This window comes from Neolamprologus brichardi, chromosome 22 (genome assembly GCF_056152115.1).
Source record: "Neolamprologus brichardi isolate AB-2024 chromosome 22, ASM5615211v1, whole genome shotgun sequence".
Classification (NCBI taxonomy): Eukaryota; Metazoa; Chordata; class Actinopteri; order Cichliformes; family Cichlidae; genus Neolamprologus; species Neolamprologus brichardi.
In genome coordinates, this window is record NC_142124.1 from 3113259 (window position 1) to 3136966 (window position 23708).

Here is a 23708-nt window from a genome sequence, read left to right on the forward strand (position 1 = left end):
CTAATAGGGTGATATGGTACTACAAGGTCATTAAGATAAGATGGGGCCTGATTATTTAAGACCTTGTATGTGAGGAGCAGGATTTTGAATTCAATTCTGGATTTAACAGGAAGCCAAAACAGGAGAAATCTGCTCTCTTTCTAGTCCCTGTCAGTACTCTTGCGGCAGCATTTTGGATTAGCTGAAGGCTAATCCAAAATGCTGTCATAGGTCAGCGTGCCATTATTGAACCGCCTGGTCAGCGTGGTGGAAACGTACCTATCTGTGCTGCCATCAGCAGCTGTGGGGTTCTCCACAGTCTGTTACTGTTGGGCCGTATAACACCGAACTTCTAGCAGCATCTCTGGAGGGTCTACGGGATGCTTTGCTCGAGTAGAGAGATCGCGAGCAGGCAGAGCTTCACATATCATTTGGGACAACGTGAGCTTTCACCGAGGTCCAAGAATATGCAACTGGTTTCACAATGAGCAGCATTTTATCAATGTGTTTCTTCCACCATACTCTCCCTTTTGAACCCTATCAAGGAGTTTTTCTCAGCATGGAGATGGAAAGTATACAACTGAAACCCTCACACAAAGGAAAATCTACTTCAAGCAATGAAATGAGATGGGAGGGGAATCTTGCCAGGGCTGGATTCGGCATGCTAAAGGATGCTTTCCTTGTTGCATCGCAAGGGAGAATATAACATATGATGTGGATAGTCGTGTGGCCTGACCCAGCACAGAGATGCTGAGGCAGGTTAAATGATCTGAATATGCTGTAAAAATATATAATTTTTTATGTATATGTAACTTTTTTACTGCAGTTTTTTTTGTTAAAATGTGAGTACAAGAATAAATGAATGAATAGATGATATATTATTTTCCAGCTATCCCACAGTGTTTTGTATTTATTTCTGTAGTGTGTAATAGTTGCTAAGTTGTGTTTGCATTGGCTGGTTTTGTGTGGCTTTTGACAGTAGTGGTTGATTTTGAGAAAAGTTAAAGTAGTTTTGGGTCAAACGTTTGGTTTTGCGAGACAAGTTGAAGGTTTTGTGTGTGTAGCTTGAATTTTACAGTTTGTGTTTAGTGTTTTGGGACAAAGAGATGAGATTTTAGGAAATGTGTTTTAGCAATTCAGAAAAACTGTAATGAAACATGCAACATTTTCTGGGATTAGTGATACCATCACTCACAATGCTAGAGGCTGTCTAACAACTTGACATCTGTGGACTGAAAAATTAATGGTGCATGAGTTTACACAAACACAATTATTAATGATTTCAGTTTCTGTAGTTTAGACTACAAAGCCAGGAATCAGACGGCCACGGTCTGTTGTCGAATGGTGTTTGTGTGGAATGCAGGATGTGGACTAATGTTGAACTCACTTGATAAAACAAAAAACAAACAAACAAATGAAAATTTAAAAAAAAAGAAGCAGAGATGGGCAGTAACATGTTACTTGTAATCCGATTACTTTTTTCAAGTAACGAGTAAAGTAAGGGATTACTATTGCAAAAACGGTAATTAGATTACCGTTACTTTCCCGTAGGAACGCTGCGTTACTGCGTTACTAAAACCGTGATTTTTTTTTGCGAGAATGTCTCATGACAGTGACGTAAGCGAGTGCGACGTTCGTGACAACAGCTGTGTGCAGATCAACAATGGATCATATATCGAGTGCAGAGAGAGTATGAGCGTGCAGCGTTTAAAGCGTGGAAGTACTGACCTTACTTTGAGTTTGATTCCATAAAAAGTGACAAAAACATTAGTGTCCGTTGTGCGTGGGAAGAAAACTTCTTTTTACAGAAAAAACCCCTAAACTTCCAAACAAGCACCGAGTAGCTACGACGTAATGGGAAACTCACAGAGAAACTCGCGGATTCTTCCACTGACCGCTGCACACCTGCACCAGGGTAACCCTCCGCCTACCCCACTCCTGCTTTACAGGTGAAAATAGAGCAACAGGACCGCTAGTCTTTGACTTTATTTATTTTCTGCTGTGTTTTACTTGCATCTATTTGAAAGACTGAGTGTAAACACAAAAAAAAATGTTTTATGTGCTGGAATGTGCAGAAAATAAGTTTAAATGTTAAACAAATTTCTTCCAGTCAGAGAATGTTGCATATAATTAAATTTTTGCTTAATGCATAAAGTTAAAAGATTAAAATTAATAAAACAAGTTTTAAAAAGAGACTTTTCCATTTGATTACATTTTGTATGATGATTATGCAGAAAAAGTAGAATTGGGCTGAAAGATCTATCACTTTATCACCTATTCAGGTTGTAAATCGTGTTTTTTAAAAGTAACTAAGTAATTAATTACTTTTGAAAATAAGTAATCAGTAAAGTAACTGGATTACTTTTTGGGGGAAGTAATCAGTAATTAGTTACTGATTACTTTTTTCAAGTAACTTGACCAACACTGCTAAGAAGCAACAGAAGAAAAGTAAAACATGAAACCAAAGACAGATGACTATCAAAATAAAGCAGGAAGTAACTAAACTGATATGACAGACTAACTGTGTCACAGATTTGACACAATGTGACAGAAGGAGAAGACTCAGATGGTAAACAGATTAAGCCTTAAACAGGATACTAACAGCAGAAACATAACTAAATAAGTTTAAATAATAACAAAACTAAGAACCAAATAGAAGACGGGATATTAAACAGGCACTCAGAGTCCACAAATGAAACATCTGGATCCAAAACCAGAACGCCTACGGTTCCCCCTGCAGGTAGCTTGCTCTCAGGACTTGAGACCACTTGAGTCCAACTCAAATCAAAGATAAAGACAAAGTGTTGTCTAATTGAATTCTTAGCTGCAAGTTAACTGGTCTAGTTTTCAGAAAACAGAAGATGTTATCTTTCAAATGAACTCCCTCATATTTATTTAGAGTTGTAGTGAAATGTTTTATTTACAGATTTATGCATCTAAATACTTAAAGTAAGGTGTGGGTGCAAGCCAAACCCTAACTTTAAATGAGTCTCTGGTGACTTGATGGATGTTAAAATGTAAAGGTGATAAATGTCAGAGCTCAGTATTCATAACGAGACGTTCCTGGTGAGTTTTTGGGAGAAGTGGAGGAAGGTAAGGAGGTTAAAGCCATGGTTCCTTCACCTTTACCTTTACAATGGTATTACCAGCACCCGTCTCCATCAGGGTCATCATTACAACAGAATTAGTTAAATCACCTGAGATTTAATGTCTGCAATCTGCAGTTTGCATTGGGTTGATCTGTAGTCATACATTGTGGACTCAGACAACAAAAAGATGTGAATGTTTGTGTAGAAGTCCAAACTCTTACTCACACATTTGACCCTCCTCTTCCTCTTTGTTTGAACACGTCAGTCCGGTGCTAATCGGCTAATATGCTGCAGATATTTACAACACAACAACATCAGCGTCAGCAGTGTGGGGTTTTTCCACGGTGTGTTTATCTTCACTGATTTTTCTGACTTTATAGTCTGAGAACATCAAGTCTGTTTGTCTGATGGGCACTGCACACAAATCTGTCGATAACAGTCTAAAAGGAGACGGCCACTCGAGAGCGAATCGTCTACCAAGGCCGTTGCTCGTTGCTTTTTAGAATAAAGACATTTAATGGATTCTTCTTTTGCAGATGCTCCTGCAGCAAATTTCATTAAAAATTTCCAGGTAATTTTTGTGTAGTCTTACAAACTGATAATTAGAGAAGTGCCATTGAAAATGTATTTGTACCAAATTTAACTATGTTACTTTCTACTTCGGATGCAAATATTAATATCAACATTGTATAGTAAGTAAGTAAGTAATTAAAATAACCAGCTGGTGTGATGATAAAGAGATTTATACAACAATACCTAAACAATAACCGTCCAATAGCACATCTGCTTAACTGCATATGACTTATGACTAGCTTGCAAAACAAGTATGCCAGATAAAAATATATATGACCTTAATAATAAATAAATGTAACAAATAAATAATAATACAGCAGAAAGAGGAAACCCACAAACAAACATCAGTGTCAAAAATAATAACCACATTACTCCAAGAAACAAGTAAACAAACCAAAACACAACAATAAAATAAGAGTCCCTCCATCTAACGTTAGCCAATCAGACCATTTCTCAACGAATGGCAGCTCACTGTGTCGCAGTGTGGCAGAGGCCGACTGTATGTATTGTGAAGAGTGGACCCAAAGCGCAGACACGAAGGAACTTGGAACCAAAACTTGAGTATTAACAATAAGCGAGCCGTTTAATATGGCTGATAAAGTACAAAAACAAAAGGCAGATGCACACAAGAAAGAACTTAACTAGAACTAAACTTGGAAAACAAAATGCTAAACACAAAAGGCAAAGAACAAAACCTTGAATGGTGCAAAAAACCTAAACATGGAAAATCCTGGAAACATGGAGACGCGACGTGGAACAACAGACGACCTGACAAAGAGCGAACAGAAACACACAGACTAAATACACACAAGGGTGATTAGGGGAAGTGGAAACACATGGGGAAACAGCTGACGCTAGTCTGACATAACGAGACAAAGGAAGCAAAGCTGACTACACTGACATAGGACACAGACCTTCAAAATAAAACAGGAAACGTGAGACACAGACAAGACAATATAAACTTGACAACATAAGACACGCAGCATGAAACAGGGAGAGGGAAACTTAAATACAGGGGTAGAAAACACAAAGAGAAACTAATAAACAGATGAACTTAGCTACCCTAAAGAACTAAAACACAACATCCAAATAAACCAAAACTCAAAACGTTGGGTCAAAAGACCAGGAACGTGACACACTCTTCAGACTCCTTCAGAACGAACAAGTTCACTGCAAAACCTACAGGAGGGTGACGGTGTGATTGGTTGGAATAGCAGTGTGACCGAATCCTCTGCTCTGGGTCAATCCATCACAAGCTGCAGCTACACTTGCAAATGAACACACAATCACACTGGAGACACCTCGTGCACAGCTTCACAGAGGGAGAGACATGTAGACTGTTTTTGCTATGCAGTTCTGTGTGTCACTAAGTTAACCTCTCTGCTGATCAATATTGCATCACGCAGGAACGGATATAAAGATTGTGGGAGGCGGATGAAGCGTGAATAAGGCAAAATGTTTACTGTGGGGAAGGAAACTTGAACCAGAGTCAGGACAGGCTTCGTGGTCTGAACATCACGAGTGTCAACACAGGACTTCAGTACATCTGATGGTTGTTTTTGTCAAACATGACTGACCCACAAAGCCAAACGCTGACTCGGAAGTTCTTACAGAGGATGCAAGATGTTACAATTCAAATATTAAAAAACTATTTATTTTAATATGCACACAAGCCAACAAAAGGACGTTTTACAGCTTCATTAAAAAAGAAAACAAAAATGTCCCTGTTGGTGTACAGTTTGTCCACAAAAGTCTTTTAAAAGTCCTTAAATCAGGCTTTTAAATAAACATTTATTTTTTTCAGCAATCACAGACAAACCTGTTAGTTGTGAGAGATTCAGAGATATTTCTGTGGGATTTTAACAGCATACAGATGTGACCTGTCAGACATTTAAAAAATATATAAATAATATCCGACTGCTTTTCCAAGAAAGTTTAGCCCTGCGAGCTTGAACAAAAGAACGATGAGTGTCCCTGTGTGGGGGGGTAGAGCGACGGGAGGAAGTAAGAACGTCATCGTTGGTATGTTTGTGCTTTGGTGACAGAGTATAAAATCAGTCAGTGCATCAGAGGAACAGAAGAGCAGAAATCTGTTTCACTGCTAAACAACAAACTGCATCAGACAGAGAGTCAGAGGGCAGGTGGTGAGTGTCTTCATTATGTGTTGTTATTTATTTACTTTATAGTCTTTTATTTATTTTAATATTCTAAGATATAACAGCTAAAGCAAAAGTAACAGAACAGATTGTTTATATGTAATGAAGATAATTTTATATAAAAAATTCAGCATTTTACAGTGATGTGAATTTTTGAGAGATTTTTACTTTGTTACTCTGTTGCATATATTCTTAATTTTTTATTTTATTTTAAAAAAATGCATTAACTTAACATAAAAAAGTGAAGAAGTGGTTTCTCTGATGTTTGATTGGTATAAACATCTGATAGAAGACAACATGAACAAAATGTGTCATTTAAAAAATTATTTTATGCCTGATTCACATTTTCATTCCATTGTTTGACATTTACTTCTTACTTCTTTCATGTGAAATTTTGTTCATGTGTGTTTTCATTCTGTCTCCCTGTGGAAATATGGGACTATATATAAATAACTCTGTAGAGTTTAGAAGCTAGAATATTGGTGAATATATCGAAAGAAATTTGAGAATAAATTGATTTTTGTACTATAAATGTTTTACCTTTTGACCTCTTTACCTAACCTATTGTTTAATTACAATTATCTTATCGTATCTTATCTTATCTTATCTTATCTTATCGTATCTTATCTTATCTTATTGTATCTTATCGTATCTTATCTTATCTTATCTTATCTTATTGTATCTTATCTTATCTTATCTTATCTTATCTTATCTTATCTTATCTTATTGTATCTTATCTTATCTTATCTTATTGTATCTTATCTTATCTTATCTTATCTTATCTTATTGTATCTTATCTTATCTTATCTTATCTTATCTTATCTTATCTTATCTTATCTTATCTTATCTTATCTTATCTTATCTTATTGTATCTTATCTTATCGTATCTTATCTTATCTTATCTTATCTTATCTTATCTTATCTTATCTTATCTTATTGTATCTTATCTTATCTTATCTTATTGTATCTTATCTTATCTTATCTTATCTTATCTTATCTTATTGTATCTTATCTTATCTTATCTTATCTTATCTTATCTTATCTTATTGTATCTTATCTTATCGTATCGTATCTTATCTTATCTTATCTTATTGTATCTTATCTTATCTTATCTTATCTTATCAGAGTGCATTTTGGAAGAAGACACTGATTTAAAGCCAGGATGAACCTGACTGTAACTGTGGTTGTCTTGTACTGTGTATTTCAACACAGATGCACAGAGAATGTGTCCTGTGTTGCTATTGGTGGCTGTAATAGCAGTGGGCGTGGCCAGAGGAGCTGAAAGTCAATGCTGGGACCATCCCGTCTGTCAGGAGGTCAACTCAGAGAGGAGCATGATGGTAAACACACACACACTGAGGCTGAACCAAAGCTGTGAAACTGCAGGCCGAGAAGAGCTGAGGATAAATAGTGAGAAGTTTACCGTGCACAGATGATTTTAAGGGCTTTAAATGTTGCTGATAAAAAAGACCCACGGTTGCATACAGACAGATTTGTCAGTGCTGCTGACCAAGTAGAATTACAGAGGTGATTTCACCATTCAGCGTCTCTGATTGATAACTGACGTCTTGATGTAAAATGTTATAGAAATGACAGAAAACGAGGGACAGAAGGCCATAAATTCAAGGCCACAAACAAATCATTAATTTGATGCAGCATCATGATGGACTGTATATATGAGATGAGTCACTGTGAAGTCATTTACTGGGTTTCACTGGTAGCATTGGGTGGGTTTTCAGCCTGTGATCACCTGAACTCCCATCATTTGAGATTGGAGCAAAGGGAATTATGGGAAAACGTTATCATCTAAAATTTGGTCAGATAATAGCCTTTAATGGTTTGCACGTTTTGTCCTGCAGGAGTGTTTTCAGCTTTGCCACTTTGAAAACAACGAGAAGCCCATCATCCCTGGTGATGCCCACCTGCAGCCTCCTCCCCCATCGGGCCCTCTTTCTCTTTTACCTTTCCCTCCACCCTTCTTCTCCTCTCCTCAGGCCAAACGCTCCTACTCCATGGAGCATTTCCGCTGGGGGAAGCCTGTTGGGCGAAAACGCCGCCCGATTAAAATCTATACCACCAACGGTCTGGAGGAGGAGTCGGCGGAGCTTTTCCCCGGTGAGATGAAAAAGCGGGAGCTCGCTGGTGAGATGATGACGATGGACGATAACGAGGGGAAGTTAGCAGAGGGGGGCCAGGAGGAGGCGCCAGATGACAGCCATGAGAAAAAAGATGAAATGTACAAGATGAAGCACTTTCGCTGGGGCGGCCTGCCGGCAAGCAAGCGTTACGGCGGGTTCATGAAGAGCTGGGACGAGCGCAGCCAGAGGCCGCTGATCACGCTCTTCAAAAACGTCATCAACAAAGAAGCCCAGGAGGAGAAGAGGGAGCAGTGAGGAGAGAGAAAAGAGGGAGGGATGGAGAGAAGATGAGCAGACAGAAAAGTTTTATTCACAACTGCAAACAAGTCCTGTGACCAAATACAAGATGTGTTTTTGTCATTGCCACATTATGACAGGGTTATTAATCCATGATGTCATACGTCCATGAGCAGGAAATATGAAATTATTTGAATACCCCAGTTGTTACCCCAACACGGTAACCACCAAATATTAACAGATCCAATCAGCCGTTCTGTACAAAACAACATTGGGGCTGCTTTCCATTTGTTTTAGCTGAATAACAAAGGGAAAGAGAGTGGTCTCATGTCACTCAGGTTAATAATGTTGTCTTATTCAGGGGTAAACAAGGAACAGTATCTTTCCCATCATGTTTGTAAGTCCCTCCCAAACTGATATACTGGACGTAACACAGAGTTCTCGATGCTTCAGAAGAGTCAGAACTGTCATTGAGGTCATTACACTGCTGTCATTATAATCCCCCAAAACAAAAGTACAGATTTAGTTTTATTGTGACAGATAATGTCCAATGGAAGCTAACAGGTCACTCAGTGAGATGCAAGTAATAAAAAGGATTATTATTATTATTATTTATCTTTGTCATCTTTGTGCCAGAAATGAGAAAGAAACACAGAAAGAAGATGAGCGAGAGAGAGTGGGTGAGAAGAAATGTTTCATATAATGCAAAAAAACTGTAAATCGCATAAAAACATAAAGATATTTGCAAGCAAAAAATACAATGCATGTTTTTTTTCTATCTGATTCAAAGAAAAATACAATGTATAAAAACTATATAATAAAGATTCTTCCTCAAGCATTTACATTATAGCCATATGATGAAGAACTGATTATAGTGAGTGCTTTGTGTGTGTAATACCACACACAGGCCACAAGAGGGCAGCACTGTTATACAGCTTTACAAACAACACGTCCACGGCTGATCAATTGAAAGGTTTATTGTACTTTATTAATAAATTAAATGCTTTACATGTGACACATTGCACAGAAGTCGAGCTCAATAAAGAAGCTTTAAGAAAAAAGCATAGAGTCAAACCAAGGACATTACTCCTGTAACATGAGCCAGAGGTATTTATCTTAATTTTAATTAAAATCATCAAAGGTTGCTGAGTTTTCTTCTGATTTTCAAGCATTTTAGTTTTATACAAATGCTAGAACTGTATTTATGACTTATCTCAGTTTAAAATTAGTTTTAACTGACAGATTTGCTTCATCATTTTAAGGGATGAAGGGTCCTGTCCTGGCAACGTCTGACTAGAAACTAGAGCAGCAGTCACAGAGTCCCTCCTTACTCAGTACTATGTTAACAGTCTTTACAGAAAGACATTAAGACATTTAGAGAAATTAGGATTACAGGAAAAACTGGAAATTTAATCCATTGTGATTTTCAACATATTTTGGTTGGCTCGTGTGATGGGCACACAATCAATGGTGGATCAATGTCCCTCTTAAGTGGAAACTCCCACTGGGGCTTAAAATCTGGGACTTTCCACCATTTGCCTTTTAGAACCAAAGAAACTTCTTGGATGAAACATCCTCAAGAACTTACAGAGGTCCAGTCCCTTTATTTCCAGACTTCTAAGATAAATAACTAATAACACATTTTACGATCATTTATGAATACTAAAGTATTTCTAAATTTTATAAGTCCACGGTCATTAAGTGTGATCCTTTACATTAATTTTAGTCAGATGTAATGAATCCTATGTGAAGTGTGTTGAATATGGTCCAGTGGGTTGTACCTTCACTTACTTTTAGTCTGCAGCAAATCTATTAGTATATTTACATATAAAGATTGTGTTATTCTACCCCACGCATAATCAGCAATTATAGCAGAATTTTTTCTTAAATAGACAAATGTGCACAAATTATAATTATTAAATTACAGAAATGAAAAATTAACAACTAATGATATTTTCTTGCTATCTGAAAAATTTACACTTGGTGAAGAATTAACATTTTTGCGTTTTTCATGCAAATTTTTGTTTATGGATTACTGTGCAAAAAAAGGCATTTCCATAGAGAGGCACTTTGCATCAGCAGCACCATGCTCCAGTGCTCTGGGAGAGTTTATAGTCCTGAGAGTTGAACACTGGATGACTGACAGCTGTCCTTCATCGCAACAGAAGCCACAGAAATCCTCCTCATCAAAAACATGACTTTGATCTGCGTCCTCATCTGGACTCTCCTCTGCTGCTGCTTCACAGGTAAAGTCCAGAGAATCAAACTCCTCTCCTCTATCAACATCTGTCCCTCTGAAATGAAGCCCACAAAACCATGAAGCTGCTTTATGTTTTTGTCTCTGTGTCCTCAGAGTCCAGAGGACAGATCACAGTGACTCAGCCTGGAGCAGTGAGCTCTGCTGTGGGAGGAACTGTGAGCATCAAGTGTACGACCAGTCAGAATGTTCATACACATGGGGCACTGCACCGTTTAGCCTGGCACCAACAGAAAGGTATAGGGGTTCCTAACCTGCTCTTTACAAGTGCTTCTCATAAAGAATCAGGGATTCCAGCTCGTTTTACAGGCAGTGGATCAAACTCTGACTTCACTCTGACCATCAGTGGAGTCCAGGCTGAAGATGCAGCAGTTTATTACTGTCAGAGTAATCACTATATTAACAGTCAGTGGGTGTTCACACAGTGAAAAACAGTCGTACAAAAACCTCCCTCAGTCAGACTGAACAGAAACTGAAGTGACTGCTGCAGCTGGAAGATACTGCAGAGACTGATACAGTTCACTGAGGACACACACACAAAATAAAGCCCTTCGACACAAATATGTGTCCCACTGCTATCTCATGCATGTTGTTTTCAACTTGCAAATATATAATTAGCTAAAGAACAAACGTGGGCCAGTAACAGATACCAAGATGAATCTTAGTCATGACCTTTGATAACCGCAGTGGAACAAAGCCATAACATCTAATCAAGTGTCAGGGCTGTTGCCAGAGCGTGGAGTGAACCCAAAACAGACTCCGAGCTGTGGTGTGGACAATGACTTTATTTACAATGATGTAGAAACACAACACTAGTGAATAAAATGTGATTTGGAGCAAAAGAAGTGTAACATAAACTATTACCCACACAGTAAAATTGTTATGGCCCACACAATGTGCTTACACATGGCCCACATACCGCAAAGAATGACGACCCTTTAGTGGCCCAGATCAGGTTTGCCAGAGGTGGCCCACACGTGGGCCAGCACAAGGCCAGCTGCAGATACAATGGTGGTCCTGTGCTGGCCCAGAGCAGTTTCAGCTCTGGCCTCAGATGTTAGCCTAATGTTTACCTTAATCAACCCATGTAATAACAACATGTGCCGTAACATAATAGTGCAAAAATAACATGATGAAACTCTGTTCAGACCCTTACAAGTACGCATATTGAGACAGGCCCCATGTAAAGCAGCAAATGCTATACAGGGCTTCACAGTGCTTGCATGGCCTTCAGAATTCACTAATACTCTCCAAGTACTTTCACCAAAAAGGCTTTTACTATCCAGATAGCTTCTTTCTCCTTCCATCTGTATCTCTAGCGTAGCTGATTGGTACATTATTTACAATGATGTAGAAACACAACAGTAGTGAATAAAATGTGATTTGGAGCAAAAGCAGTGTAACATAAACTATTACCCACACAGTAAAATTGTTATGGCCCTGATTGGCCCACACAATGTGCTTACACATGGCCCACATACCACAAAGAATGACGGCCCTTTGGTGGCCCAGATCAGGTTTGCCAGAGGTGGCCCACACATGGGCCAGCACAAGGCCAGCTGCAGATACAATGGTGGTCCTGTGCTGGCCCAGAGCGCACACAGATTGGGGGAGGGTCAGTCCTGCCTCCACACCATTTATCCACATATTGATTAAACTTATGTTTACATGCAAAAGAGTATCAATATTTATGCTTTTAATCCCGTTTTTAACACTGGGTTACAATTGCATTAGCAATAAATTTAATAACGCTCTATATTAACAGTTACACACTATATAGAACAATTTTATAGAATTATATTTGTTTGCAGATGTTAGCAGCTATCAGTGAATAGTTATCAGCTATTTTGAAACAAAACTGTAGAGAGACACGGCTCTCTGACTCTGAAACAAACAAACTCAACAACATAATTCTCCACTAGGCCTTTACTGAATCCAAATTCAGTTTCTGCTCGTTTGTGGGTCTCTCTTCATTCAGTTTAGTATTTAATAACAGGAATGCATGCTCTGTTGAGGTGAAAGAAGGTGACTTAAAAATGGAAGAATATCCTATTTCTTTGCCTCTGAAAGTCTTGGGTGGTTTTTAAAGTTTAGTATATTAGCTGATTGACGATTTCCTGAACCTTATGCTAACTTTGAACTGAAAATACTTCATCTTTTTAATTTATCTTTGAATAATGAGGAAACAAGTCTTATATCTCCATGAAATGGGTTGTAGTAGACAGTTGTTCAATTACTTTTGAGTGTCTGGTGAAAAAAATCCTTGTGGGTAAAATCTACACACCTTTTCAATTCAAATACAATCAGAAAGTTAGACAACCGACTTTGTGATCTTGATTATATTAATGTGATTGATCTATTACTAAACAGCTGTCAGGGGTTGCTGTGTGGATGTGAAGAAGAGGGGACCCCAAACACAGGACTCGTGGTGAGGATTAAGGGTGTTTAATGCAATGGCAGGATGAACGGATGAACAGTACATGGAAGAAGACTGGCTGACTGACGGAAAGGCAAACAAGCAGAGTAGACAGCAGTGACAACATCATTGACAAGACAGTGAGCGAGTCGAAACTGAGGGCTTAAATTTCCAAAAAGAAACTGTTGTGGTGGGCGACCACGTGGCCAGCGGCTGAGCCAAAACAGGTCCGATGGGCGGCTGCAAGGAAGACAGCGGCGGCCACTGAGCAGGTCCAGTGGGTGGCTGCGAGGAAGTCCAGTCAGTGGGTGGAAGGTGGCTGCTGACACCAAACTTGACATGGACAAGCCGCCGGTGGCGGAGCAGCTGCAGGTGGCGGCGTGGGAGTCTCTAGAGAGGTCAGGTGGAATCCTGGCCGCCCTCACCCTGGGCGCTGGGACAGGCACGGGAGCTAGCTGGACACCAGTCACCCCCACCCGAGGAACCAGAACAGGTGCAGGAGTGGACTGTGTCTTAGCTGCCCTCGCCCTAGGAGCTGGCACAGGAGTAGGTGCTGGCTGGACGTCAGTTGCATCATCCCAAGCGGCTGGTGCAGGTGCGGGTACGTGCTGAGCCCTAGCCGCCCGAGTAGGTGCTACAGGGACAGGCTGAGCCTTAGCTGCCCTCACCTGAGAAGGTGAAACAGGTGAAGGGGAAGGCCGAATCTTAGCTGCCCTGCTGGCAGGAAGAGGCTGAACAATGGGTGGAGAAATAATGATTGACTGGGAGAAATTATTGGGTTTAGTGGTGTAATTAATAATGGCCTGGGATGGAGGAACTGGGACAGGCTGACAGGTAGGTGAAGAAATAGCAAAATGAGGAAAATTATCAGCCTGAGAAGCATTGATGTCTTTAATGGGAGCCTCTGAGGGGAAGACAGTTCTTTTGGAGGCAGAATGGTAATGAGTAGTAATTGGATAGTCCAGAATGTAATCACAGTAAACAGTCTTTGGTTTAGATGGAGTCCCGGCGCCCCGGCAAGGTGGAAGATCTGGTGAATGAGGCGGGCAGTGTGAGTGCGAGGAACTGAGGACTTAAATACACTGGCTGAATAATGACTGATTGGAGACTGGTGAGTGAACAGCTGAACATAATTGAAGTAACACACAGGGAAAGGCTGGCATAAAGAACAGGGAGTGAAAACAGATAATAAACCAGACATGAAACAAACTGAAAATGCTGGGTCAACGACCCAGGAACCCTGACAACAGCATGTTGGAGTCAGTGCAGGAGAAAGTCACACCAAAAGTTTCAATGCCCTGAAGATATCATTCATCATGACTTTTATAGCAGTAGCTGAATGAATGTTTAATTCTGTTTTTAATCTGCTGCAGCAGTTTGTAGTTAAGGAGAACACTTAGAGATCCCGAATGAATAAATAACAAACTAAAAACAAAAATACTTGGACCTCGAAAGTGCATCCCAGATCAAAAAATTATAATTATACCATTTTACATTTTTCTTGAAACATGTTGGCCGATTGAAATGACGCCTGTGAATTCACAATGTGATGACTGCTTATGAAGTCATGCTGGAGTCACTGTGAATATTTCCATAGAGAGGCACTTTGCATCAGCAGCACCATGCTCCAGTGCTCTGGGAGAGTTTATAGTCCTGAGAGTTGAACACTGGATGACGGACAGCTGTCCTTCATCACAACAGAAGCCACAGAAATCCTCCTCATCAAAAACATGACTTTGATCTGCGTCCTCATCTGGACTCTCCTCTGCTGCTGCTTCACAGGTAAAGTCCAGAGAATCAAACTCCTCTCCTCTATCAACATCTGTCCCTCTGAAATGAAGCCCACAAAACCATGAAGCTGCTTTATGTTTTTGTCTCTGTGTCCTCAGAGTCCAGAGGACAATATACAGTGACTCAACCTGGAGCAGTGAGCTCTGCTGTGGGAGGATCTGTGAGCATCAAGTGTAGGACCAGTCAGGATGTTTATGCTTCTGGCAGTTCCCATCTTTTATTTTGGTACCAACAGAAAGATGGAGGAGTTCCTAAACTGCTCATTTACTGGTCTAGCACTCGATATTCAGGGATTCCAGATCGTTTTACAGGCAGTGGATCAAACTCTGACTTCACTCTGACCATCAGTGGAGTCCAGGCTGAAGATGCAGCAGTTTATTACTGTCAGAGTCGGCACTATCCTAACAGTCAGTGGGTGTTCACACAGTGAAAAACAGTCGTACAAAAACCTCCCTCAGTCAGACTGAACAGAAACTGAAGTGACTGCTGCAGCTGGAAGATACTGCAGAGACTGATACAGTTCACTGAAGACACACACACACACACACACGCAACATAAAGTGATTCGTCAAAAATGTCCTACTGCTATCGCATCCATGTTGTGTTCAACACACCTGTGAATTAAAGATTTTTCTGTAAACATATCATCAGACATGAACACGAGTAAAAAAGCTGTATTTGAACTGAAGGGGTTTCGTTTTTCAATTGTTTTTTCATGTCATCATTCATTTAATCGTCTCCGTGTTCGTCAATGAAATTAAAACTTTGTTCTTCCGATTCTTTCTAATCACTCCTTGTATTCGTTGACTCTCCTGTCTGTGAGTTCTCCTCAGAACAAACAGCTCATTAGAGACACTAAAGACTTTTTCTTCTTTAGACTTGCTTTGTAGTCTGGTGAGGCTGTTTCCGTGGCAACCAGGTCCCAGCATTCCTTCATGAACCAGTCTGTCTGGTACAGGTGAGCAACACCACCAACAACCTACCACACGCATGTAACTTTGAACAAACATAAAAATAACCTGTACAACTTTAAAACTCCTTTTTCAGCTTTTGCCAAAATGCAGATCTCCTTAATGGTTCTTTCACCTGTGTTTTATTTTACCAGTTTAAAATAAAGACATCATGTTGGAGTGCAGAGTTGGTCTAAATTCTTCTAAATGAAAAATTTATTCATCAAGTGCAGGTTTGTAGATTTGAATAAAATTAAATGTCTGATTCAACCAAAATTCACTTTGCAAAACATCTTTATTACATAAAACATGAATGTTGTCATTATGAGAAAGAAAATAACAGTTTTAGTCTTTATTTGTTCTTAAAAAAGAAAGATGGAGAGACAGTTACAGAGTTGAGAATGAGAGCATTAAACCAGTATCAGGTTGAGTCAGGTCAGGACTGGGAACACTGGTCTCTCCTCAGTGGCTCTGAGACCAGAGTCTGGCAGCCCTGGGTGGCCTCACAGGTCACAGAGCCCACCTTCATCCAGCGGTCTGCAGGGAGCCTCAGGGTGCTGCTCCAGCTGTAGAGGCCGTCGTTCTGCAGCACCACGGGGCTCCTGCTCTCCTCCCAGCTGATGCTGCCACTGCCATCCACCTTCCAGGACAGACTCCAGTCTGAGGGGAAGCCCTTGTTGGCCAGACACGTGATTGTTGCAGTTCCCTGCTGTAGCTCCTCACTGGAGGGGGGCAACACTGTCAGGATGGGACGGGTATCACCTAGGAGACACCAATCAGCTTAGAGGATAGGGAGCACACAGCTGTCAATCAAACCACAGACAGTCGACACCTTTACTGTAAGAGCTGATTTTCTCCGTTAAGAAGTTTCTGTCAGGTGTTTTTTCTGCTCCACCAGTCATTAACTGACACATTGTTTCACTTCCCTTTAAGAAACCTCTCATGCATATCAGCACAGAGAGAATCATCACACAGTTTGACCTGAAATATGTTCAAACTACACTGGAAATAAAAGAAGCAGATGTGGAAACATTTACAAAACAAGTTTAAAATCATCAATATTGTACATGACTTACATTAATATTAACTGGAAACAAATAAATAGAATAAATATTCAGCGACACAAAATGCTCTTCATGTATATCTAAAACAATTTTTAAAATTCACACAAACAAACTAATTTCAAACAATACTTGACAGTTCTTCTTCTTTATATTATTGCTTGATTTTATTTTCCGTTTTAATTTGACTGAAATGTAGACATAATATTTTCACAGAGCAGATCTGAATTATCCTCCATGACATAAGAGGATAATTAAAAATTCCTTCATCAAACTTGTTGCAGAGTTACGTTCAAAAATCAGAATTTAAATTGTTAAATGAACTTTAATAAAAAGACAGTATTTGATAGTAAACCCGAATAAACTTACTTCCAACATCCAGTCTGGTTCCTCCACCAAAAGTCCACCACAGTGATACAAACTCATTGAGCCGTCGTACAAAAACCTCTGACTGTAGAGAGACACGGCTCTCTGACTCTAACAGACTGAACTAAACCTACAAGCCCTCAAAATTCAGCCATTAAAATTGTAAATTGAAAAAAAGTCTTCTTATGGATATTTCTAATGTTTAAAAATGATTAAAATGTATTTTTAATATTCAGTAAATCTTCATAATTATACTTAAAAAATATATTTTTCCCGCTACACCCAGCAGACAAGTAGAATAAAATTAAGAGAAAAAAGCTTTAAAAATAACACAGGTTTAAATGTGACTTACTTCCAACATCCAGTCTGGTTCCTCCACCAAAAGTCCACCACAGTGATACAAACTCATTGAGGCGCCGTACAAAAACCTCTGACTGTAGAGAGACACGGCTCTCTGACTCTGAAACAAACAAACTCAACAAAATCATTCACTGTTTGCACAGCAGCCATGACTCAGCTGATATGACTTCTTCAAATAACATCATACAATGTTAGTTTAAATACAGTTACACTTGGAGTGGCTGTAGCTCAGAAGCATCAGTCTAATGTATCCATTTGAGTCTGAATGTTCGTGAATGTTATATAGAAAGCAAAGAAAAAAGTTCTTGCATTTCTCTGTGGGTGAATGAGACATGTTGTGTAAAGTTTAAAGTGCTTGTGCAAAGCACACAGCTGCTTGTGTGCAGCCCAAACTCAGACAGAGATTTGAGTGCTCAGATAGGCTACAATAGAAAAGCAGTATAAAAGAACCAGCCCTTTTCCCTCCCAAAGAGTCTTTTAGACTCATCAGTGGGCTCCATAGTTTGTACATCAGAAGAAGACTTAAAGATCATGAATGAATGAATAAATAAATAAATAAATAAAAAGGTGGTGAAAAGGAGCCCGCATTTGTGGGCCGCATTTGGAACAGCCTTCAAACAGGGACAGCCTTTCGCTGCCTGGCTGTGACGTAATTGGCTTTCAAATGCGGCCTCCGAAAGATGCGGCCTATGAATTGAGACACAGCTAGAAGGACCATGACAGTCTTCATGGAAAATCTACACCTGGTTTTACTTTCAAAGTAAAACAAGAACTAACCAAATATTTATTTAGAAAAGTGAGAGGAATACACTACAATCCATCTCATTGGAGGGCCAATTTAGTGTTCAAGTAGTACAAAAACCCAACCAAACAAGAAAACACTCACAAATATTTCTGAAAATGTAGTGTTTTGTTTGTTTTTTTTAACTTCAAATATTGCATAACAAGACAAAACTGTAAATGTGAACGTAAATTTGTCTTTCTCAATTTAACCAACTGAAGCCTTTTATTGAACTACCAAATAAACACATTGTTCCTCTCTTTCTGACCAGACACATATTTAACAAAATAAAAATGCAGACAGAAGTGTACACATTAGTTTTTGACTCTCTCACTGAATTAACACAGACAATCCCTCAACATGTTTGTACTCTCTGCTCATATCGCCTTCATATTAACCTCCTAGGACCTGGCGTCCACATATGTGGACATCATTATGGAGTTCCACAGGGTTCAGTGCTAGGACCAATTCTGTTTACATTATACATGCTTCCCTTAGGCAGCATCATTAGAAGACATAGCATACATTTACACTGCTATGCAGATGACACCCAGCTCTATCTGTCCATGAAGCCAGATAACACACACCAATGAGTTAAACTGCAGGAATGTCTTAAAGACATAAAGACCTGGATGGCCACTAACTTTCTGCTTCTTAACTCAGATAAAACTGAGGTCATTGTACTCGGCGCTGAAAAGCTTAGAAATATGGTATCTAACCAGATTCTTACTCTGGATGGCATTACCTTGGCCTCCAGTAACACTGTGAGGAACCTTGGAGTCATTTTTGACCAGGACATGTCCTTCAACGCACATATTAAACAAATATGTAAGACTGCGTTCTTCCATTTGCGCAACATCTCTAAAATTAGAAATATCCTGTCTCAGAGTGACGCTGAAAAACTAGTTCATGCATTTATTACTTCCAGGCTGGACGACTGTAATTCATTATTATCAGGAAGTCCTAAAAACTCGCTGAAAAGCCTTCAGTTAATCCAAAATGCTGCAGCAAGAGTCCTGACAGGGACTAGAAAGAGAGAGCAGATTTCTCCTGTTTTGGCATCCTGTTAAATCCAGAATTGAATTCAAAATCCTGCTCCTCACAAACAAGGTCTTAAATAATCAGGCCCCATCTTATCTTAATGACCTTGTAGTACCATATCACCCCATTAGAGCACTTCGCTCTCGCTCTGCAGGCCTACTTGTTGTTCCTAGAGTATTTAAAAGTAGAATGGGAGGCAGAGCCTTCAGTTTTCAGGCCCCTCTTCTGTGGAACCAGCTTCCAGTTTGGATTCAGGAGACAGACACTATCTCTACTTTTAAGATTAGGTTTCAAACTTTCCTTTTTGCTAAAGCATATAGTTAGGGCTGGACCAGGTGACCCTGAATCCTCCCTTAGTTATGCTGCAATAGACGTAGGCTGCCGGGGATTCCCATGATGCATTGAGTTTTTCCTTTCCAGTCACCTTTCTCACTCACTATGTGTTAACAGACCTCTCTGCATTGAATCATATCTGTTATCAACCTCTGTCTCTCTTCCACAGCATGTCTTTATCCTGTTTTCCTTCTCTCACCCCAACCAATCACAGCAGATGGCCCCGCCCCTCCCTGAGCCTGGTTCTTCCGGAGGTTTCTTCCTGTTAAAAGGGAGTTTTTCCTTCCCACTGTCGCCAAAGTGCTTGCTCAAAGGGGGTCATATGATTGTTGGATTTTTCTCTGTATCTACTGTACAATATGAAGCACCTTGAGGCGATTGTTGTTGTGATTTGGTGCTATATAAATAAAATTGAATTGAATTGAATTGAACTGAACATCATAGTTTGGGTTGTCTAGACCAAAATACAAAATTTTAAATAAATAAAAAATCCATGCCATGGAAGAGTTTGGGTCTTAGGAGGTTAAATAATTTTTTGCCTTTTAAAGAACTTATTTTAACATTTCACTGAACAACAAAAAAACCTCCCTAACAAAAAAGGCAACTTGAAGGGCCACATTGCACTTAATTTCTTAATGTCAATATACTGGCTACAAGTAGGGCTGATGTGGCCCCCAGGTTAGAGACCCCTGGTTTAAACCATCATCTGATGAAGAATTAAAGGTTATTTTGTGTTTAGTTCTGCTCCACTTTTAAATGCAAAAGAATTCAAGGGTCCTTTGCAAATTCATTAAAAATGATAACAAAATCTTCTTTGTACCTGAAAAATGCATCACCGACCAAGAATTATTACATTTTTTTATTAAATATGTTCAAGGATCTGTTTTCACAGTCATGAAAGGGCTCTATTCTGTTTATTTGTACTGAAAAACTAAACCTTTTCATTTCAGAAGCTGATAATTATGAAAGCCAAACAGTGCATAAAACAAATAATTACATGTCCTTGATTCAGATGATTTCCATAGAAAGGTACTTTGCATCAGCAGCACCATGCTCCAGTGCTCTAGGAGAGTTTATAGTCCTGAGAGTTGAACACTGGATGACTGACAGCTGTCCTTCATCACAACAGAAGCCACAGAAATCCTCCTCATCAAAAACATGACTTTGATCTGCGTCCTCATCTGGACTCTCCTCTGCTGCTGCTTCACAGGTAAAGTCCAGAGAATCAAACTCCTCTCCTCTATCAACATCTGTCCCTCTGAGGATACAGAGACAAAAACACAAAGCAGCTTTATGGTTTTGTGGGCTTTGTTTCAGAGTCCAGAGGCCATGTCCTTGTTACTCAGCCTGGAGCAGTGAGTTCTACTGTAGGAGGATCTGTCACCATCAGCTGTACGACAAGTCCAAACGTGTATTACAGCAGTCCTGATCATCGTTTAGCCTGGTACCAACAGAGAGATGGAGAAATGGCCAAACGTATTATTCATTATGTAAGCAAAAGAGATCCTGGGACTGTGGGTCGTTTTACAGGCAGTGGATCAAACTCTGACTTCACTCTGACCATCAGTGGAGTCCAGGCTGAAGATGCAGCAGTTTATTACTGTCAGGGTGGTTTCAGTGTAAACAGTCAGTGGGTGTTCACACAGTGAAAAACCGTCATACAAAAACCCTGAGACTGAACTGAAACTCAACTGATGCATTTCAACGAGGACACACACACACACACAGAAACACAAACCTGTCATGCATATCAGCACAGTCAGAATCATCACACATTTTTACCTGAAAAATGTTCAAATGACATTAAATAAAAACACGAGATGTAGTAACATTAACATTACAAAATCATCTCCATAATCACATCACATTCTGTATTTAGAGGAAACAAGTCGAGAAAATATACAGTGGTTAAAATAAGTACTGAAAATGTCTTTTTTTATGACTATACATATTTATAAAGGTGATGCTGACATGAAATTCTCACCAGATGTTGGTAACAACCCATCTAATCCACACATGCAAAGAAATCAGTGCTTTATATCCATCAGCTCTGGGGTGGCTGCGAAAGTCCATAAAAAAGGCCAGAAAGGACTACAGGGACAAAGTGGAGTCCAGCTACCACAGCTTTGACACCAGGCGACTGTGGAATGGACAACGCTGCATCACTACAAGAAGGAAAACAAAGACAGGGTTCAGCCCACTGCATCTCTCGCAGACGAGCTTTACAACATCTATGCTTGTTTTGATGCAGACAACAGAGAGCAGATCCTGTATCCTCAGGAGCACAGGGAGGCTGTAACTCTAACTCTCAAAACAGAAGCTGTGAGATGGCCTTTCAAAAAGGTCAATCCTCACAAAGCTCCAGGAGCAGAGTGTGTGCAGACGAGCCGGCAGAGGTGTTCACCAACATCTTCAACCTCTCTCTGAGGCACTCAGTGGTCCCCACATCCCTCAAAACATCCACCATCATTGCTGTTCCTAAGAAATCAGTGGTCTCCTGTCTGAATGACTACCATCCTGTTGCACTGACATCCCTCATCATGAAGTGACTTGAGCCGCTGGTCAAAGGTCAGATCTGCTCCTCCCTCCTTGACACACTGGACCCTCTTCAGTTTGCCTATCGGACAAACAGAGCCACAGAGGATGCCATCGCCCTGACGATGCACACCGCCCTCACTCATCTGGAAAAAGGGAATACATATGCAAGGATGCTCTTCATCGACTACAGCTCAGCTTTTAACACCATCATCCCGTCAAACTTGCCTTGAAGCTCGTCAACCTTGGGTGACACCGATGTGCAGATGGATTCTAAACTTCCTCACAAACAGGTGGTGAGAATTGGTAAGACACCTCCTCATCACTCATCCTAAACACAGGAACGCCACAGGCTTGTGTGCTTAGCCCCCTCCTATATTCCCTGTTCACACACGACTGTGCTGCTAAACACGAGTCCAACATCATCATCAAGTTTGCTGATGACACAACCATCACAGGCCTCATCACAGGCAACGATGAGACGGCCTATAGAGAGGAGGTGATGGCGCTGTACGAGTGGTGCCTGGAAAATAACCTGACTCTCAACATCAGCAAAACTAGAGAGATGATAGTGGACTACCGGAAACGACCAGTCAGGGAACACCAGCCCATCCACATCAAGGTCGAAAGGGTCAAATTCCTTGGAGTCAACATCACTGAGGATCTCTCCTGGACCCTTCACACAGACACTGCTATCAGGAAAGCTCGCCAGCGACTCTACTTCCTGAGGAGGCTGAGAAAGTTTGGCATGAATGCTAAGATCACCTCAAATTTCTACAGGTGTGCGATCAAGAGCTTGCTGACGAGCTGCATTACAGTTTAGTGCAGAAGCTGCTCTGCCAGCAGCCATAAATCACTACAGAGGGTGGTGAAGGCAGCAGAGCACATCACTGGCTTGAGTCTTCGTGCCATTCAGGACATTTGTTTTCAACGGTGCCTCCGTAAAGCACACAGCATCAGCAAGGACCACAGCCACCCAGCACATCAGCTGTTCTCCTTGTTACCATCTAGAAGACGTCATAGGAGTCTGTCTGCTCGGACTACAAGACTTAAAAACAGTTTTTACCACCAAGCCATACGACACCTCAACCACAACACTTAAACAAACACACCACATTTCACAGGATGCACTCAGAAGCTGTCCTACAGTTTCACAAGTACATTGTACACTATGCATGGGTCACTTCACTCATATTAGGATTTAAAAAAAATAAAAAACCTACTCTGTGCAATACTATACTAACTGCCACTCAGAATTTTGTACTGTTCAGTTTGTACTGCTGCTCACTCCTGTCACTTTATCTCATGTGCAATATCCCAATGGCTTCATGACGCCTCCTGTTTGGAGAAGTTAAGCGCATGCATTGCTCAAATGTAAATTTTGGCAATTCTTTGACACAAACAGTCTTCAAATCCTGAAAGTTCTCTGGGCCCCTGCTATAAACGCTGACCTTTAGTTCTCTCCATAGATTTTCAATTGGGTTCAGATAAGCTGTTTGTCTTGGTGACTCTGGAAGCTTCATTTTCTGTCTCAAAAGCCAGTTGAAAGTTTCCTTGGCTGTGTTTGGGATCACTGATTTGCTGAAACATCCACCCTTGTTTCATCTTCATCATCCTGGTTGATGACAGGAATACCTCGGTACAT

The 23708-nt window shown here is 40.2% G+C and overlaps 1 protein-coding gene and 1 gene segment (V, D, J or C); one reads left to right on the forward strand and one right to left on the reverse strand.

The window, feature by feature from the left end:
• Positions 1 to 5730: 5730 nt before the first annotated feature.
• LOC102792345 (pro-opiomelanocortin-like) lies at positions 5731 to 8919 on the forward strand. Its single transcript, XM_035915633.2, has 3 exons — positions 5731 to 5785; positions 7010 to 7137; positions 7657 to 8919. The coding sequence occupies exons 2-3, from the start codon at positions 7021 to 7023 to the stop codon at positions 8188 to 8190; spliced, it is 651 nt and encodes a 216-aa protein (XP_035771526.2). The 5' UTR covers positions 5731 to 5785; positions 7010 to 7020; the 3' UTR covers positions 8191 to 8919.
• A 6900-nt stretch (positions 8920 to 15819) lies between these two features.
• On the reverse strand, positions 15820 to 23708 carry LOC148096584 (Ig kappa-b4 chain C region-like). The segment is given in 4 exon segments: positions 15820 to 16348; positions 17017 to 17098; positions 22042 to 22209; positions 23658 to 23708. Coding segments are annotated over 4 exon segments (627 nt in total).

Excerpts from the sequence above, each read along its gene's own strand:
- LOC102792345 (XM_035915633.2), top strand. The coding sequence starts at position 7,021 with ATGTGTCCTGTGTTGCTATTGGTGGCTGTAATAGCAGTGGGCGTGGCC. Across the intron at positions 7,138-7,656 it reads ACTCAGAGAGGAGCATGATG|GAGTGTTTTCAGCTTTGCCA; the intron begins GTAAACACACAC and ends TTTGTCCTGCAG.